The following is an 18,360-nucleotide window of genomic DNA, read 5'->3' as shown; positions in this document are numbered from 1 at the left end:
CTGTGCTTATTAATCAACACTTCTCCTTATAGTTTTGTGCTCGTCACGTGGCATGGCACATGGCATTATTTTGCCATGTGACTCGGTAATCTTACCGAAACTTTGATATGTCAACTTACGCTTGTATATATTGCTTCAAGATAATATTTAAAGTGACGGTTCAAACACATTCAACATTGTAACGAAATGTAAACTATAGATGTTTTAATATTCCGGAAATGACACAAATAGTCCATGAACTATGGCCGAATGTGCAATATGATCCTTGAACTTTAATTTGTTCAATGTGATCCTGAACTTTAACCAATGTGCAATGTGGTCTTTGAACTTTTAATTTATTTTAATACAGTCCTTGAACTTTTAATTTATTCAATGTAGTCCTTGAACTTTTTATACTTATTCAATATAGTCCATGAATTATATAAAAATGTTTAATGTAGTTCTTCTATTAATTCAATAAGCAGGGACTACATTGAAGATGTGACAAAAGTCTAGGGACCACATTAAAAAAAAAAAAATTATGGGCCACATTAAACATTTGGCTAAAGTCCATAGACTATATTGAACAAATTAAAAGTTCAGTAATCACATTGCATATTGAGCTAACGTTCAGGGATTATTTGTGACATTATCCCTTTAATATTTGATAAAAAATTAATATCTTGTGTTTTAGCTAGAATCACTCCAATTTGATATTTATTCGAACTTAGATTGTGTTTATAAATAGATAGTACAAACTACATTACTTGTCATCTAAATACAATTTTTACATAGGTTAGTAGGTCTCCTTTTGCTTTTTCTTGACCTTTCATGTTTTAGTATAAAAAAAAAACTTTTCTTGTTTAAAGGCTCGAGCGGGTGCATAAGGTTTTTTTTTTCACCTTCATAATTTTCCCTAAATTTTTTACGAAAAATTGTTAACACACAATCATTTATTAACCAAGAGTGCTGCAAATTTGAGGAAAATGTCTCTTTAAAATTGCAAGAGCACATAAAAATTTTTCTAATTAATGGTAGAATGTGTTTAAAACTTCAAAAATTCGGATGATGCTGAAAATCAATGTATTACACATATAATCTATAGTTTTATCCACTTTCTCCATTTATGTAGAATTTACTTCTCATATATATTGGGAGGAGGCAGCATGTTCATCCAAATCCACCCGTTTTTCAAGGTTTGTGAACTTAGTGTAACGGGAATTGAAAATTACATGGGAAGTGAACCAACTAATGAAGCATACGAAGTAAAATTGTCAATTTGATTTGTTAATTTTTCGCTTTTGATTATAAATTTGAGCCAATAATATATAACGATAAAATAGAAAAAATTATATAATTAGTTCTAAAAGTATCGTACGGATGTCAATTCAGTCATAAATTTTATCAATTTAGTCGTAAATCTTAACGCTAAATTCTCATTAATCCTTTTTGCCAATTTTCGCCGAAATTCGCTGACGTGGCAGTGTGCCACGTAGGACGGCCGAGAATGACTAGACCATCACACATTAGCGATTTCTAGTAAAAATTGACCAAAATAACTATATTAGAATTTCGCGCAAAGATTTAGGACTAAATTGGCAAAATTGAAAAGTTATGAAATAAATTGACATTTTTGTACGATAAGTTTAGGATTGATAGGGTATTGTTCTTGGATAAAATATCTCAATATATACTTTCGATATAGATCATAAGATAACATTATCCATTTGATTTAAATTCGAAGTAAAATTAGAAATATCTCACCATGCAAATAACAGAAAAAAAACATAGTTATCCTGAAATTGTTGATGATAGCAAACTATATCTGATTTAGTAAATAACATTATGACTCATGTAATATCATATAACAACAAAATTTATCTTTTAGCTTATTTATCATTCATTCGCCAACTTTTGTCACTCTTGATTTTGAATCGATGGATTTAGATTTTAAAAAAAAATCTTCTAAAATACAATTATAAGAGTAAATAATTGAGGATATTTGGTTGAATAAATAATTGAGGATAATTTGTATAATAGTATAAATGATTTTATTTATTATTCGGGGATGAACTCTAAAATTCATCTTAGCAAAGTGCATGGGTTTTTATTGAATTTCATAAGAAAAGTTCGAGATGGAAATTCTGCTTTGAATTTGTTTTAAGGGTTAATACCACAAAAAACCTCAAACTGGTATACTTGTGATAAATTTACCCCAAACCAATTTTTTGACCATCAAAAATCTCAAACTGCTACACCTGTAATAATTTTACCCCAAACTAATTTTTTGACCACAAAAAACCCCAAACCGGTATATTTGTGACGAATTTACCCTCCGTTAGTTTCAGTTAAATTAGATTAATGCAAAAAAAATCACAAAGTGGTACACCTGTGATAAATGGAGGATAAAACCCAAAATTGGTATATCTGTCAACTACCGCGTGTCATTTAACAAAGCAATTTAACAGTAAAATTTAACAGAAACTAACGCAAGTTAAAATTGTCACGAGTGTACCAGTTTTGGGTTTTTCATGGTATTAACCATTTGTTTAATGTGTAGTAAATATAGTTGCCCATAAAGTTGTATGGGGAAAACAATGTTCCTTTTGGTGCCAATGGTTTTGATTTGGTGTAAAAAAAATGCGAGACTTACTTTAAAGGAAAAAGTAGAGATAGTGATTAATTGTGAAAGTGTAGCAAACGAAATTACGAATTGAGTCTCTTATGTATGTGTGGCTCCATGTCAATGCATTTAAACAATAACATGAAAACAAAGAAGAGGGACTATATTTGGAGGCATCATCCACTTATTATTTATCCAATTTGGTCTTTTTCTATGGATTTCTCGTAAGGCGAACTTTCGCCCATCGATCCGATACATTTAGGTTTTCATTATCGCAATCTTTCCAATAAGGCTAGTATTCAGACTCTAGGATAATGAGCAAACTCCCTTGTCATAGCTCGTAAGATAATTTGTGTTTACACATACTTCTGTTGGGTCAATTCTTCCCTTAAATTTTTATATTTGAAAGTCCATGCTTGTATTTATATTTGCATATGTTTATCTATTAAGTTGTTCCATTTTTAATTTCTCTAATTAAGTACTTGACCTTGCATAATTTTTCTAATCACATCACTCTAAGCTCCAAATCTAGGCTAATGTCTAATTGTATTCAAAGTGTCGGTGGAGACCGGTTGAGATTTTCATTCCTAAGTGTTTAACCTCACGCATCGATTGATAGTCCCTAACGGAAAAAGAATTTTCACCTTGTCTTTCCCAAGGTACATATCTCCCCCAATCAACCGAATTTGAGGTCATAGGGACATCATTAGAAAAGAAATGCAAATTCATCGACTTAATTAGACAAAGTTGAATTTCGAGGAGTTGATTAGGAAAAACAGTGCACAAGTTTAGAGATTACATCAAAACCTTGATCGCCCCTTTTTTCTTGTTTTGATCAACAGTAATGATACAATCTCCGACTCAGTAGATAAAAGCAACTTATTTTTGCTATATAATTCAAGCTAGACAAAGCCGTAATATGAAATAATTGTAGATGGTTCGACACATTAAAATGGCTATTTGCAAAAAAAAACAAAAAATAGATGAATAAACAATCAAACTGTATATAGAAAAATTGTGGAAAAAGTGGAGAACAAAATTGTTTAATTTTACCATTGGAAAAAATTTATGATGAGCTTATATGATCCCAAAAATGCCACTAATAACTATAATAACAGAAATTAAAAAAAATGATCCTAATACTTGGAGGTCATAATAGCACGTAGAACTGAAAAAAGAGATGATTGCTGCATCAATATACTTCATATCGCGGTACAGAAAAACAGATCTCAAGAAACAGAAAGATAACGAAGCTCACAGTAATTTCGACGAACCCTGTCGAGAATGTACCAAAAAACTTTACAGAAAAATCGATCAAGATGTACCAAAAACCAAGGAGCCCGCCCTGATTTTCACCAAGTTTTTCGCCAAATTACCCAAGATCTTGGGCTAGAAAAATGGAGCTCTCTGCGGGTTTTTCTGCTTTCTTGGTCGTTTCCTGAACGACTGCACATTGCTAGCACTCCCCTCTGGCTCTGATATCGTCGCCACCTTCCTCTTCGCTTCGTTCTGGACACTTCCACTTCCGTTCATCTTCATCGCGGCCTCAACCTACGAAGGAAAGAACAAAGAAAGAACGACCCGCGGGTGAGAAAACGATGCACGATATAGGTGGATCGAGACCCGGTTCGTTCAAAGGGATGTGCTCGACTGAATCGTTACCTTGCATTCCACGGAGCAGAACTTGGCGTCCGGCGACTTGAGCCGGTACCGGCAAGACTCGCACCCCTCGAGGTCACCCTGGCCGCGGGAGGGAGCGGTCCCGTCTCCCCTTTTGTATATGAACGCCACGAGGCACCCGTTTTGAGTGTATGGACAGATATCGGAAGTATCCCACAGCGGCTCCAAGTCCTCCATTCTGAACGACGCCTTTTTTGCAACTTTATATGACTGAAAAAGGGGCCAAGAATCCTAAATGAGGAAAAGAAATCCTGGTTTCCCGTTTTCTTGATCATGAAAAGATGAAAGAGCAGCAGTATACTTCGCATTCTCGCGTCACACGCCGATGAAACGATTGCTGTTACGACTGCAGAAGCGAAGACGGGTTCGAAATGGAAGTTAGTAGTACCTTTATGATCTCGTGCTCGGGAAGATCATGTTGCTTCTTGCACTCTTTGCACAGAGCGACCATGCAGACTCTACAGTAGAAATTGCGCTCTTTGGAGGAATGAGCCTCGCACGGGCTATAGAACTCGATGTCCGCGATCGGCCTCAACCATGGCGGAACCTTGTTCTTCTGATCATCTCTAGATGAGACCATCGTCATGCCTTTGCCCGTCATTTTCGCGGCTGTTCTTTCTCCCTTCTCCCTCGCTTCTTCAATCCGATGAAGACGAAAACCCTAGAAGAAGAAGAAGGAAGAGAGACGGTTGCAGAGAGATGTTTATAAAATATTGATATTGACGGAGAGGAAACGAGAGGGACTTCGCTAAACGCTAGAGTAACCGTGGTGTGAATAAACGAACCGGTAGGGTTTAAGTTTATATAGTAAAAAAAAAAATCTAGCAAAAAAATAAAGGAAAAAGAGAGAAATAAAAAGGAATCAAATTAAACATTGGATTTAAGTTTAATATTTCTCGAAAAATGATGGGGAAATACGGAAAATGGAGAATAACTTTTTTCATAATTTTCGTTTATCATATCACAGAACAGCTCGATTAGTCCATAACATCAAATATTGAACAAACTGTAATTCGTTATTTTCTAGGATTCTCATTATAAGATAACTAACTGAAACCGTTTACAGTTAGTAGGTTGAGAAAACAAACCGCACGCGTCCACCAGGGGCCAACTTCTAAAAGCCAGCTCAGTCATGCTAACATTTTCAAATCTTCAATCGGAGATTATGTCATTTTTTTTGTTTAGTTTGGAAGAAGTGTTTAAGAAAGAAAAAATAATTCAAATAAGTATAAGAGAAAAAGAAAGAATGGTATTAAGAGATTTAATTATACTGTTGATTGGATGCTAGAGGATGGGAAAAAGAAAGAAAAATGGTGTACAATTACATTAATGTCCGCTAATATATTTTTAGATATATGAAAAATAAGAGCATGAATGAGAAAATCGATTTTAATATGTTTATTAGTACACAAATCACTCCGAATTCCTTCGCGTTTAGAGAGATTCGGAATGAACTAGAAATGTGTATAAAATCGACAATTTTATAGACAAAACAGCTCGATTGTCCATTAATTATATCGAATATTGAACAAACTGTATTTATTTATTTTCTATGATTTCTCATAACAAAATAACTAATTGAACCCGTTCACACTTAGTGAGTTAGTGGCTTGAGAAAACGAACCGCACACGTCCACCAAGGTAAAACCGGATCACTTAAGTCAGCTAGGAACCAAAGCATATTTGTCCATTTCTTGGTCTAGTTCCTACTCGAGAATCGGGAACCGAACCGCATAGTATAAATTCTAAAAAATATGGAACTAGGAATCAGACCGAACTTCGCCAGAATCCGGAATCAGACCGATTTCCGGTTCTACTCTGGAACCATGCTTATCTCTAAGTGGGAGTGCAACCGAGCTGACTTTCGAACATCTACATGTTTGCCCTTGTAGGAGTATTCCACTATTAGCATTATTAGAGTGGACATGTGAAGCTTCTTTGTTATCTTTTTATTTTTCAGAAAAAAAATTCTATTGCTATAAATTATTGCGAACGGTTTGACATATTAAAATGGCTATTTGCAAATGAGATTGATAAAAAAAAACCAATCAAATTGTATTGAAAATAAATTGTCGAACAAGTAGAAAATAAAATTATTTAATCAGCATTTCTTAGAATTTTATATCTGCCTACATTTGTTTTGATTGATATTAAGTACCTAATTTCATACCACTACCAGTCCGCACATTGGTTACAAATACTAATAGAACTCATAGATATTTTATCTACAAGGTTTAGTGAGTTGCACCTATAATAGGACTTGGATTGGAAAAGGACTTACCTCACCCGCCGTAATAGTAATAATTTGTCGATTGAAAAATACGCGACTTTAATAAATATTTTAGCGGATATTTATATTTTTGTTGTCCGGATTGCAATGATGGACTTGTCAACCTCGAACCTTCGCCATTCTATAATTATTCTTCATTAGTACTGAAAAACAATGTAGACCATCATGCTAGCATCTCCCGAAACTCGTTTATTGTGAGTTTTTTTAAACTTGCCCATCCTAAAGTTTACGAGTTTTTAGTTCACCGACTATGGATACTGACAAGAAGCACGTGCTCTAGAGAAACTTAAAATTTTTCAAAAGAACGAGTCGAGTTTAAAAATATCTGAAGTCGAGATTCGCTTGGTTTATTCAAGAGCGCACAATTATTTTGCTAAAGTTGTTCGAATAGTGTTAGAATTTCCTTATTATGGCCGTAAAAACCAATTATTAAAAGAGCAGAAAACTTCTTTTTTAATTCGTTTTCAATTGCTGGTAGAACTGAAACCACGAGAGGTTAATGTTAAGTGATATACTCAGAAGAGAAAAACGAGTATACTTCATACTGGGGTAGAGAAGAACAGCGTTTATTTCGCTAATACATGGCGGATCAAGCGAATGCTAATAACGATTGAACATTGTAGCAGTTTCAATGAGCCCTATCAAGAAATGTATCAAGAAAACATTAAAAGAAGAATTAAACCATTTCCAATCTTCGGCTAATAGAGTGGAGCTCTTCGCGGGTGTTTCTGCTTTCTTGGTCGCTTCCTGAACGATTGAACATTGCTAGCAGAAGCACTCCCCTCTGATATGGCCTCTACCTTCTTCTTTGCTTCGTTATTCATACTTCCACTTCCATTCATCTTCATCACGGCTTCAACCTACAGAGGAGAAACGAGAAAGAACGACCCACATGTGAGAAAACGTTCTCGGACGTCGCGGAACGTTCTGAATTGATGCACGACGCAGGTGGATCGAAACCCGGTTCGTTCGAAAAGGCGTGTGCTCGACCGTATCATCGTTACCTTGCATTCCACGGAGCAGTACTTGGCGCCTGGCGACTTGAGCCGGTATTGGCAAGATTCGCACTCCGTAGTGCCGCTCTCACTGCTGGAGCGAGCGCTCCCGTCTCCTCTTTTGCGTATGAAGGCGACGAGCTTCTTGTTGGAAGTGTACTGGCAGATATCGGAAATATCCCACAGATACTTCAAGTCGTCCATTCTGAACGACACGTCTCTGCCAACTTTATATGCCTGAAAAGTTTAAAACCCAAGAACAAAAACTTATAAAGGGCAAAGAATTCGAAATGAGGAAAAGAAACCCTAATTTCCCGTTTCCTTGATCATGCAAAGATAAGAGCAGTAAACTGCACATTTTCGCGAGACACCGATGAAACAAATGCCGAGACGATTCGAAGTGGAAGTTGGTACCTTTATCATCTCGTGATCGGAAAGATCGTGTTGCTTCTTGCACTCTTTGCAGAGAGCGACCATGCAGACTCTACAGTAGAAATTGCGCTCTTCGGAGCGATGAGTCTCGCACGAGCTATAGACCCCGGCGCTCGCGATCGGCCTCAACCACAGCGGAACGACCTTCTCTCGATCATCTCCGGGCGAGACCATCATCGCATCGTTCCCCGTCATTCTTTGCGGCTGTTCTTTCTCCCTCTCCCTCGCCTTCTTTAACTTGATAAAGAACGAAACCCCAAGAAGAAGAAGAAAGAGAGATGGTTGCACAGATGCTACGAAATTGAGATTGAGAGGGAGAGAGAGGAAATGAGAGAAACTTTGCTAAAGCTCTAGAGTATCTGAGGGTGAATGAATGAATCGGTTGGGCATAAATTCATATGATAAAATAAAACAAAAATCTGGCAAAAAATAAAGAAAAAAGAGAGGGAAAAAAAAGGGAAAGAAAACAATAGTTATCTTGCAAGTTGCGACGTAATTTAACTATATGATTTTTGGTCTGTGCATATGTTAATTACGATTCACTCGAGTCCTTGGATTATATAATAAAAAATTAGCTACGACTTGTATTAATTTTAAAACGCAACAGCTCCGTTAGAATTGTATTTGATTGTTTTCTATGGTTTTCATTTGCAAAGATTGTGATTATATTTTTTGCTTTTTGGATTTTATCTATTAATAAAATAATTACGATCCGCCCTTGTCTTGAGATTATGAAAAAAACATAATCACGATTTGTGTTGATATATAACAATTAACATAACAGCTTCATCAATCCATATTTATTGGATTTTTTTTTGGGTCGGACATATTTATTAGATATTGAGCAGATTGTATTTGATTAATTTTTTTTTTATGATTTTCATTTACAATAACTGATTGAAACCGTTTTCAGTTATGTCCTGCAAACGTCCACTACCTAAGAGGGTAATAGCTCCATCAGGTGCAAACTTGTAATTGGATGCACCCGTTAGGAAGAAAAATAAAATAAAATAATTACGAGAAAAAAAAGAGGACCGATTTTAAGAGGTTTAATTATAATGTTGTTTGGACGCTGGCGAGGAAAAAAATAGGAAAAATAGCGTATAATGGCACTAAAGTCCTTTTATATATTCATAAATACGTGTAAAATAAGAGTAGAGGTGAGAAAGAAGAATAAACATGTTTATTTGATACACAACTCTTACCAAATCCCTTTGTATTTAGAGGGGTTCGGAGTGAATTAAAAGTGCGTATAAAATTGACTTCTTTCCGATCTCTCATAATCCCACGGGTAATCCTTTCCTTACGTCTCTTACCCTTCATTTGAAACGCAATTATATTTCGAGAGCACTTTTTTTCCCACCTAATTCCTCCTAACAAAGATATAGCCCATTTGGTTGCAGTAATAGAGTAAAGCTGTAACGTAATAGCCAATACGCTGTTTGGTTTAAGAGATGTAGTACCTATCATGCCGTTTGGTTTCATTATATCATACTTAATAAGGGCAGGCTAGCATAAGGATTCCCAAAGTACTCCTAAAATTAGAATTATGGACATATAACATTTATTACTTTAATAATCAATCATTTTTCATGAATTTTACAACCATATAAATTATCGGGCAAATACCATGAAAACCCCAAACTATTTATGAAAAAATTATCCCAAACTAATTTTTTGATCAACAAAAACTTCAAATTGATACAAATGTGACAATTTTACCCTCCGTTAGTTTTCGTTAAATTTTATTGTCAAATTTTTTAGTTGGATAACACAGTGTACCAGTTTGGGGTTTTACCTTTCGTTTGTCATAGGAGTACCGATTTGCGATTTTTTGTGGTATTGATCCAATTTAACGGAGGGTAAATTTATCGTGAATGTACCAGTTTGGGTTTTTTGTGGTCAAAAAATTAGTATGAGATAAATTTGTCACAGGTGTACCAATTTTATGCCAAATCTCTATTTCTCGAAAAATGATGAGTATATAAACGAAAGTTTTATGCTAATTCTCTATTTGCTATTCTATGCCTCTCTAAACAACTAGGAAAATACGTAAAATGGAGAATAATTTTTTCGATAATATCGTTTATCATATCACAAAACAGCTCGATTAGTCCATTATGTCAAACTGTATTTAATTATTTTCTATGATTTCTCGTTTTAAAATAACTAATTGAAACCGTTTACAGTTAGTAGGTTGAGAAAACAAACCGCACACGTCCACCTGGGGCCAACGTCTAAAAGCCAGCTCAGTCATACTAACATTTTCAAATCTTCAATCGGAGATTGTCATTTTTTTTTTTAGTTTGGAAGAAGGGTTTAAGACAGGATAAAGAATTTATATAAGTATAAGAGAAAAAAGAAGAAGAAAGAATGGTATGAAGAGATTTAATTATGCTGATGATTGGATGCTAGAGGATGGGAAAAAGAAAGAGAAAAACAGTGCGCAATGGCTGTCCGTTAATACATTTTTAGATACATGAAGAATAAGAGCACAAATGAGAAATTCGATTTTAACATGTTCATTAGTACATAAATCTTTCCAAATTCCTTCGCATTTAGAGAGATTCGGCATGAACTAAAAATATGTATAAATTTGACCGAGCTTATTCTCTCTAATTCCTCATAATTCTGCATAATCCTTTCTCTTCGTCTCTTTCCCTTCATCCAAACATGATTATTTTTGTAGAACGTTTTTCCCCCCGATTCCTCCTTACAAACTTACAGCCATTTTGGTTGCAATAATAGAATAAGACTGTAATATAATAGCGATTACGCTTTTTTGGTTTAAGTTATGTTACACATACAAGGGATATGTGCATTGGAAGTAAAATTTGTCACAAAAGTGCAATTAACTTGCAAAAAGTGCAATCAAGTCCTAAAACTTATCAAAAGGAAAATTACCAAAAAATTCATAAACCTATTGCAATTGTGTCAATTCAGCCATAAACCTTTTTTTTGTCAATTGAGTCCTAAACCTTTTATATTTATGCCAATTCAGTCCATCCAGCCAATTTTGTCCAGTTGGCGCTGATGTGGACGCCGTCCGTCCTACATGGCTCGACTGGCACTGACATGGACAATTTTTAATAATATTATAATTTATTATTTATCATTTTCTTTTCTTTTTCCTTTTTTTTATTTTCTTTCTTCTTTTTTTTCCTTCTTCCTCTAGCGACGGCGAGGTTGAAACCTCGCTAGATCTGGCGAGGCTCGCCCTCGCCCAGCGACGGCGAGTTCAAGCTCACCCATTCATAGCGAGGCTTGACCTCACTAGCCCATGCCTCTGGCTTGTCACTGAGGTCTAGCGATCGGCCAGATGAAGAAGGAAAGGTAAAAAAAACATAAAGAGAAAAAAAAGGAAAATAAAAGAAAAAATAAAAAATCGAAAAAATATTGTTTAAAAATTATCCACATCAGTGTTGGCCGTACCACGTAGGACGGTTGGTGTTCATGTTAGCTGAATTGGTATAAATGCAAAAGGTTTTGGACTCAATAGGCAAAAAAAAAAAGATTTAGGATTGAATTAGCACAATTACAATATATTTATGACTTTTTTGGTAATTTTTCCCTTATCAAAATAGTGCAATCAAATTCTTCCATTCATTCCATCCAACTTGGCTGATAGAAATGCTAACGCGCTTTTATTATTATTATTTTCTCTATCATAAGTGGCGATGACGTGATTAAATCGACATGATTTTGGTCCAAATATGATTTTTAATACAAATTTTATTTAAATTAAATTAAAAAAGCTAAAATTTTAAAAAAGAGTTAGAACTAGCCCTCGCCCTCCCCGTCCCACCATCGCTGGCCCTTGGCTAGGGCCCGGCAGCGGCGAGGGTTGCGGGCTTTGCAGCGTTGGTCGCTTGGTTCTCTCTCTCTCTCTTTCTCTCTCTCTCTCTCTCTTAATTAGCTTATTTTTTAATTTAATTTAAATAAAATTAATATTAAAAATTAGATCCAGACTAAAACAACGTAATTTTAGCTTTATATTTCGTGTTTTAGCCACGTCACCGCCACATAGGAGAAATGAAATATTAAAAAAAGTCACGTCGGCATTTTCTGTTAGCTAAATTGAGTGGAGTTAACGTAAGGATTCGATTGCGCCAATTTGACACATTTTAAGACTTGATTGCACTTTTTGCAAGTTTTAGGACTCAATTGCACTTTCATGACAAGTTTTAAGACTTCCGGTACACATATCCCTATATATTATGTTTTTTTGTTTCATTTATGACATATGTAATATGGGGAGGATAGCATCAGAATTCTCATAATACCCTAAAATAAGAATTAAAGAGAATATAATACTTATCACTTTAATCATGACTCATAATTTAATAACCAATTAGATATGTGATTTATCAAATACTAGCAATATTTTGATGATTTATGTATGTTATAATGAAAAGCTAAACATATAACAGGTGATTATACTGCAATAATTAGAGTAGATATCACTTTGATAACCTATATTATGAGTGTAATATATAGATTTTTATGTATTATCTAGTAATTAATTTTATGATTTTTATCATATAGTATGTAATTATGTTGAAATACATATTATTTACTACATGGTTATAAGTATGATAGGATTAATAACAATAACAATCTAAGTATTAGTTAAAACAACTATTATTGAGAAAACCATTTTAAAATATAACATGTTAGATAATCGTATCTAATAGTGAGCCACTGATATAAAATTAGGTACTATTTTTCCCTACATACGTGGTGGATCCTATCCCAAAAAAACAGAAAAATAACGAAGCCCATAGCAATTTCAACGAACCCCATCGAGAATGTACCGAAAAACTTGAAAGAAAAATTAACCAATATGTACCAAAACCAAGTAGCCCACCCCGATTTTCACCAAGTCTGCCCAAATAAAATAAAATAAAAAATCTGGCAAAAAGTAAAGAAAAAAGAAAGAGAGGAAAAACTAAAGGAAACAAAATTCACTTGTGTCCTTGTATTATAAAAAAGGGAAAATACCACAAAAAACCCCAAATTATGCCACTTGTGATAAATTTACCCTGAACTTTTTTTTGTGACACGAAAAATTCCAAACTATACCACTTGTGAGAAATTTACCCTAAACTTCTTTGTGACACGAAAAATTCTAAACTATGCATTTTGTCACTTTACCCCATAATATTTTGGCCAAAGGGCATTTTCGTCTTTTCCTTCTTTTTTTCCTTTCTTCTCTCTTCCCTTCGCCGACCATGGCGGAGGGAAGTTGGCGAGGGTGGCCCTCGCCGGCGTTGGGCGAGGGCTGCCTTCGCTAGATCCCTGCCCTCGCTGGCGTCGGGCGAGGGCAGCCCTCACCCAACCCCAACGCCGGCGAGGGCCGCCCTCGCCGGCTTCCCTTCGCCATGGCCGGCGGAGGGAAGAGAGAAGAAAGGAAAAAAAACAGAAAAAGGAAAAAGACGAAAATGCTCTTGGGCAAAGTATTGTGGGGTAAATGTGTCACAAGTGGCATAGTTTGGGGTTTTTCATGTCACAAAAAAAAGTTCAGGGTAAATTTATCACAAGTGACATAGTTTGGGGTTTTTCGTGTTATAAAAAAAAGTTCAGGGTAAATTTATCACAAGTGACATAGTTTTAAGTTTTTGGTGGTATTTTTCCTATAAAAAATTAGTTACAATTTGTATTAATATATCACACAACAGATCCATTAGTCCATTTTATCATATATTTAATGGGAAATGTGTCATAAAAGTCTCAAACCTATTACATTAGTGCCAATTTAGTCATAAACTTTTTTTTGGTGCCAATTCAGTTCTAAACCTTTTGTCTTTGTGTGAATTCAGTCCTTCCAGCTAATTTTGGCTGGATATTGCAGACGTGGATGCCGGCTGGCCTACGTGGCACCACCGGTGATGACATGGACAATTTTTAATAATATTTTAATATTTTTCGAATTTATTTTTTTAAAAAAATTCTTTTCTTTTTCTTTTTTTTTCTTTATGTTTCTTCTTCCTCTAGCCAGTCACCGGTCCAGCGACTGGCTGGAGGCTAGGGTCGGCGAGGGACCTCGCCCTTGCCAATGGCCACGAGGTTGCGGCCTTCGACCTCACAGCCTCTGGCGAGGGCTCGAGCCTCACCAGCGGCTGGGCGAGGCACGACCTCGTCGGATCTGGTGATTATATCTTTTCGATATCCTCGATCGGTGATTATATTATTTCTGTTTTAGTTTGGATGCACCAGTTAGGAAGGAAAAAAAATTAAAAAAATTATGAGAAAAAAAAAGGAATGATCTTAAGAGATTTAATTATAATGCTTTTTAGATGCTGGCGAGGAAAAAAATAAGGAAAATAGTGTATAATGGCACTAAAGTCCTTTTATATATTCGTTGATACATGTAAAATAGGAGTAGAGGTGAGAAAGAAGAATAAACATGTGTATTTGATACACAGCTCTCACCAAATCCCTTCATATTTAGAGAGAGTCGGAGTGAATTAAAAGTGTGCATAAAATTGATCGGGCTAATTCTTCGTAATCTCTCATAATCCCGCGTAATCCTTTCTCCACATCTCTCACCCTTCATTTGAAACACAATTATATTTCTAGAGCCCTTATTTTCCCTCCTAATTCCTCCTAAAAAAGATATAACCCGTTTTGTTGCAATAATAGAATAAAGATGTAATGTAATAGCCAATACACTGTTTGGTTTAAGTAATGTAATATCTGTCATACCGTTTAATTTCATTATAACATACATAACAAGGGAAGGATAACATAAGAATTCCCAAAGTACTCCTAAAATCAGAATCATGGGAATATAATATTTATCACGTTAATAGTCAATCATTATTCATGAATTTCACAACCACTTAAATTATTAGATAATTTTTTTATTAATATTTTGATAATTTATGTGTGTTATAATGAAAAGTTAGACGCATAAGATACGAGTATATTACAACAATTTATAGTAATTATCACTTTGATAACTAATTATGAGTGAAATATATTTTTTTATGTATTATCTAGTTATTAAATTATGATTAATATTTAAATTTATATCATGTAATATGTAATTATGTTAGCTGGCCTCTGTCTTGTCCGTCTAAGGCCGGGTTACATAGTTAATAGTATGACAGGATTAATAATAACATAACAATTTGAGTTATTAATTGATATAAATATAATTAAGATAATCATTATATTATGGATAATATAATATAGATAACAACATTCTTAGCAAATTATGTATACTTTATAATATAATAAGTGATTATGTATTATCAAGATAATATCAGATACTTACATCAATTATTTACTTATCACTTAATATTTTACTCATCTCATAATATTTAATTGAGTCAAAACAATAATAATTAATTATTACAATTTTAATTGTAATTAATAGTCTACCAATAGAGTGGCCTAATTTCCTTAAAAAGTATCAACCTTAGCTCGGGTCTCGGGTCTCAATTTTGGTTCCAACTTTTATTTATCTCATAAGAAAGCATCAATTTTCAGTTGGTGTCCAATTTGACTCTTGTCAAAAGTCGATCAAATGATTATGTTAAAGATACGAAGTGCCATGCCACATGTACATTACCTTCGTGGCATCTACTGGCATGGAAATTAGGTCCCAAATTAGAGAGAGAGAGAGAGGGGGGGTGTTTATCATATCCGCCACAACTGTGAGTTTAAGCTCTAAGCACTCGGCGGCCATGGTTGCTCAAGCTCATACTCGAGGTCGGCCACTCATGGCCACGAAGCTCACGGCGGCCATTGTCGTGAGATCTTTTTGAGCCATGAATCTCGAGGCCGCTATGGCCACTCAAGCTTAGAGCACGTGACGTGGCCATGGGCGTCGAGCTTACAGCAACCACAATTGCTTGAGTTTCGATACATGAAGCTCAAGGTCATGGCTACTCAAACTTTGAGGTCGCGACCATCATGGCTGCTCAATTTGAAGTCGCGGCCATATCCACAAGATTGGTGGCCATGAGTGGGTACTAAAATCGAGTTTCAAATGAAAATGATAGTGTTTCGGTGCTGTTATGCCCCCATGAGGTGCTAAAACAAGGTTGTTGCCTTTTGTTGCTTGTTTGAAGGATATCTGGTAATAAAAAAAAGCAAACATGTTGCTATGTCACGGTCTTCATTCAACTGTGTAGCTAAATCAGATTCCCATTTGGAGTTTCTTGTTGGAGAGGAAACTCATCTTGTCTTGACATATGGTACTGGAATATTGTGGGTAGACTTATTTCTTGGTGAGCATTACTTTTTTAATTGAAAGATTTTGTAGTCATACTTGTATTGCATTTTCATCTTAACAATCGGACAAGCAATAAAATTGTTATATTGCAAATATATGATGTCTTCGTCTAGTGTGAATGAGAATCTTGGAGTGAATTGACCATTTCAAAATTAAAAGCTGTTAGTGGTAAGCGTGATGTCATCAGTATATCGGAATCTACAAGAAACAAACACAAGCTCTGTTATAATTGTGAGGATAAAACGGGTGACTTCTTTTTTTTGCACTCTGCAAAGCCGCTCTGAGAACGGGAGCAAGCCATCCCAGCTCCCCTTTTGGGTATGTAGGCAACGAGACACCCATTTTGACTATATGGATAGATATCGGAAATATCCCACAATGGCTCCAAGTCGTCCCGCCTGAACGACGGACCTTTGGAAGCTTTGTATGCCTGAAAAGGTTAAAAGCCAAAAACAAAAACGAGAAAAGGGTAAAGTTTTCGAATGAGATAAGGAAACCCTAATTTCTCGTTTTCTTGATCATGCAAAGATAAGAGTAATATACTGCCCATTTTCACGACACACCGATACAATAAATGCATGATTACAGACGCGAAGACGATTAAAAAACGGAAGTTAGTACCTTTATCATCTCGTGATTGCAGAGATTGTGTCGCTCCTTGCACTCGTTGCAGACAGCTACCCCACAGACTCTACAGTAGAAAGTGCGCAGTTCGGAGGGATGAGTCTCGCACGAGCAATAGAGCTTAGCGCTCGCGATAGACCTCAACCACAGCGGAAGGACCATCTCTTGATCATCTCCAGACGAGACCATCACTGCATCGCTCCCCCTCATTTTGCGTGGGTGCTCTTTCTCCCTCTCCCTCGCTTCTTGAATATGATGAAACAGCGAGACCCAAGCAGAAAGAGAGAAGGCTGCAAAGATATTTACGCAATTGAGGGTGAATTAATGAACCGGTCGAGCGGGTCAGTTCATATGATAAAATAATATAAAAAATCTGGCAAAAAATAAAGAAAAAAGAAAGAGAGGAAAAACTAAAGGAAACAAAATTCACTTGTGTCCTTGTATTATAAAAAAATTAGTTACAATTTGTATTAATATATCACACAACAGCTCCATTAGTCCATTTTATCATATATTTAATGGGAAAAGTGTCAGAAAAGTCATAAATCTATTGCATTGATGTCAATTTAGTCATAAACCTTTTTTTTTGCGTCAATTCAATCCTAAACTTTTTATCTTTGTACCAATTCAGTCCTAAATCTTTTGTTTTTGTGTCAATTTAGTCTTTTCAGCTAATTTTGGCTGAATATTGCTGACATGCATACCGGCCGGCCTACGTGGCACCGCTGGCGATGACGTGGATAACATTTAATAATATTTTAATGATTTTCAAATTTATTTTTTAAATAAAATTTTTTCTTTTTCTTTTCTTTTTTTTTCTTTTTTTTTTGTTTAAATTTCTTCTTCCTCCAACCAGTAGCCGATCCATCGACTGGCTAGAGGCCAGGGCCGGTGAGGGACCTTGATGGCCTCTAGCAAGCCCCACCGACCACTGGCGAGGTCGTGCAGCTGTTGGCAAGGCTCGAGCCCTCACCAAAGTCCGCGAGGTTGAAGGCCGCGACCTCGCGGCCACTGAGGCTCGCCAGTGGTCGGCGGGGATGGCCAGCTTTGGCCTCTAGCCAGTTGCCATACTTGGAGGAAGAAGAAGCTTAAGAGAAAAAAAAAATGAAAAAGAAAAGAAAATTAAAAAAATCGAAAAATATTAAAATATTATTGAAATTTGTTCACATAATCGCCGGTAGTGCCATGTTGGTCGGCCAGCGTCCACATCAGCAATATCCGGCCAAAATTAGCCGGAATAACTAAATTGGCACAAAGATAAAAAGTTTAGGAATGAATTGGCACCAAAAAAAGGTTTAAGATTAAATTGGCACAAATGCAATAGATTTGGGACTTTTCTGACACTTTTCCCACGGCCGCGACCTCGTGGTCTCTGGCAAGGGCTCGAGCCTCGCCAGCAGCTGGGCGAGGCATGACCTCGCTCAATCTTGCGAGGGTCAAGCCTCGCCGGCCCTTGCCAGAGGCTGCGAGGTCGAAGGCCGTGACCTCACAGCCA

The 18,360-nt window shown here is 35.8% G+C and overlaps 3 protein-coding genes across 3 annotated transcripts; all 3 read right to left on the bottom strand.

Moving 5' to 3' along the window:
• Positions 1-3,765: 3,765 nt before the first annotated feature.
• On the bottom strand, positions 3,766-5,041 carry LOC115687244 (protein RGF1 INDUCIBLE TRANSCRIPTION FACTOR 1-like). The gene is made up of 3 exons (XM_030612733.2): positions 4,671-5,041; positions 4,265-4,492; positions 3,766-4,153 (listed from the first exon to the last, which is right to left on the bottom strand). Exons 1-3 carry the CDS (start codon positions 4,881-4,883, stop codon positions 3,992-3,994), a joined length of 603 nt encoding a protein of 200 aa, XP_030468593.1. The 5' UTR covers positions 4,884-5,041; the 3' UTR covers positions 3,766-3,991.
• Positions 5,042-7,124: 2,083 nt separating this feature from the next.
• Positions 7,125-8,351, bottom strand: LOC130140367 (protein RGF1 INDUCIBLE TRANSCRIPTION FACTOR 1-like). The gene is made up of 3 exons (XM_056319529.1): positions 7,982-8,351; positions 7,577-7,804; positions 7,125-7,432 (listed from the first exon to the last, which is right to left on the bottom strand). Exons 1-3 carry the CDS (start codon positions 8,192-8,194, stop codon positions 7,271-7,273), a joined length of 603 nt encoding a protein of 200 aa, XP_056175504.1. The 5' UTR covers positions 8,195-8,351; the 3' UTR covers positions 7,125-7,270.
• Positions 8,352-16,464: 8,113 nt separating this feature from the next.
• Positions 16,465-17,155, bottom strand: LOC130140449 (uncharacterized). The gene is made up of 2 exons (XM_056319824.1): positions 16,863-17,155; positions 16,465-16,671 (listed from the first exon to the last, which is right to left on the bottom strand). Exons 1-2 carry the CDS (start codon positions 17,073-17,075, stop codon positions 16,465-16,467), a joined length of 420 nt encoding a protein of 139 aa, XP_056175799.1. The 5' UTR covers positions 17,076-17,155.
• Between the last annotated feature and the right edge of the window lie 1,205 nt (positions 17,156-18,360).

The sequence above is a fragment of the Syzygium oleosum genome, unplaced genomic scaffold (genome assembly GCF_021117445.2).
Source record: "Syzygium oleosum isolate NSW1041296 unplaced genomic scaffold, Sole_v2.1 Sole_v2.18, whole genome shotgun sequence".
In the NCBI taxonomy this organism is placed as follows: domain Eukaryota; kingdom Viridiplantae; phylum Streptophyta; class Magnoliopsida; order Myrtales; family Myrtaceae; genus Syzygium; species Syzygium oleosum.
The sequence above is the reverse complement of the archived record's forward strand: the minus strand, read 5'-3'. Positions and strand labels throughout refer to the sequence as shown.

Coding starts and splice junctions, on each gene's coding strand:
- LOC115687244 (XM_030612733.2), bottom strand. CDS start 4,883: ATGACGGGCAAAGGCATGACGATGGTCTCATCTAGAGATGATCAGAAG. Junction 4,493..4,670: donor CCGAGCACGAGATCATAAAG/GTACTACTAACT, acceptor CCCCTTTTTCAG/TCATATAAAGTTGCAAAAAA. Junction 4,154..4,264: donor TCTGCTCCGTGGAATGCAAG/GTAACGATTCAG, acceptor TTTCCTTCGTAG/GTTGAGGCCGCGATGAAGAT.
- LOC130140367 (XM_056319529.1), bottom strand. CDS start 8,194: ATGACGGGGAACGATGCGATGATGGTCTCGCCCGGAGATGATCGAGAG. Junction 7,805..7,981: donor CCGATCACGAGATGATAAAG/GTACCAACTTCC, acceptor TAAACTTTTCAG/GCATATAAAGTTGGCAGAGA. Junction 7,433..7,576: donor ACTGCTCCGTGGAATGCAAG/GTAACGATGATA, acceptor TCTCCTCTGTAG/GTTGAAGCCGTGATGAAGAT.
- LOC130140449 (XM_056319824.1), bottom strand. CDS start 17,075: ATGAGGGGGAGCGATGCAGTGATGGTCTCGTCTGGAGATGATCAAGAG. Junction 16,672..16,862: donor GCAATCACGAGATGATAAAG/GTACTAACTTCC, acceptor TAACCTTTTCAG/GCATACAAAGCTTCCAAAGG.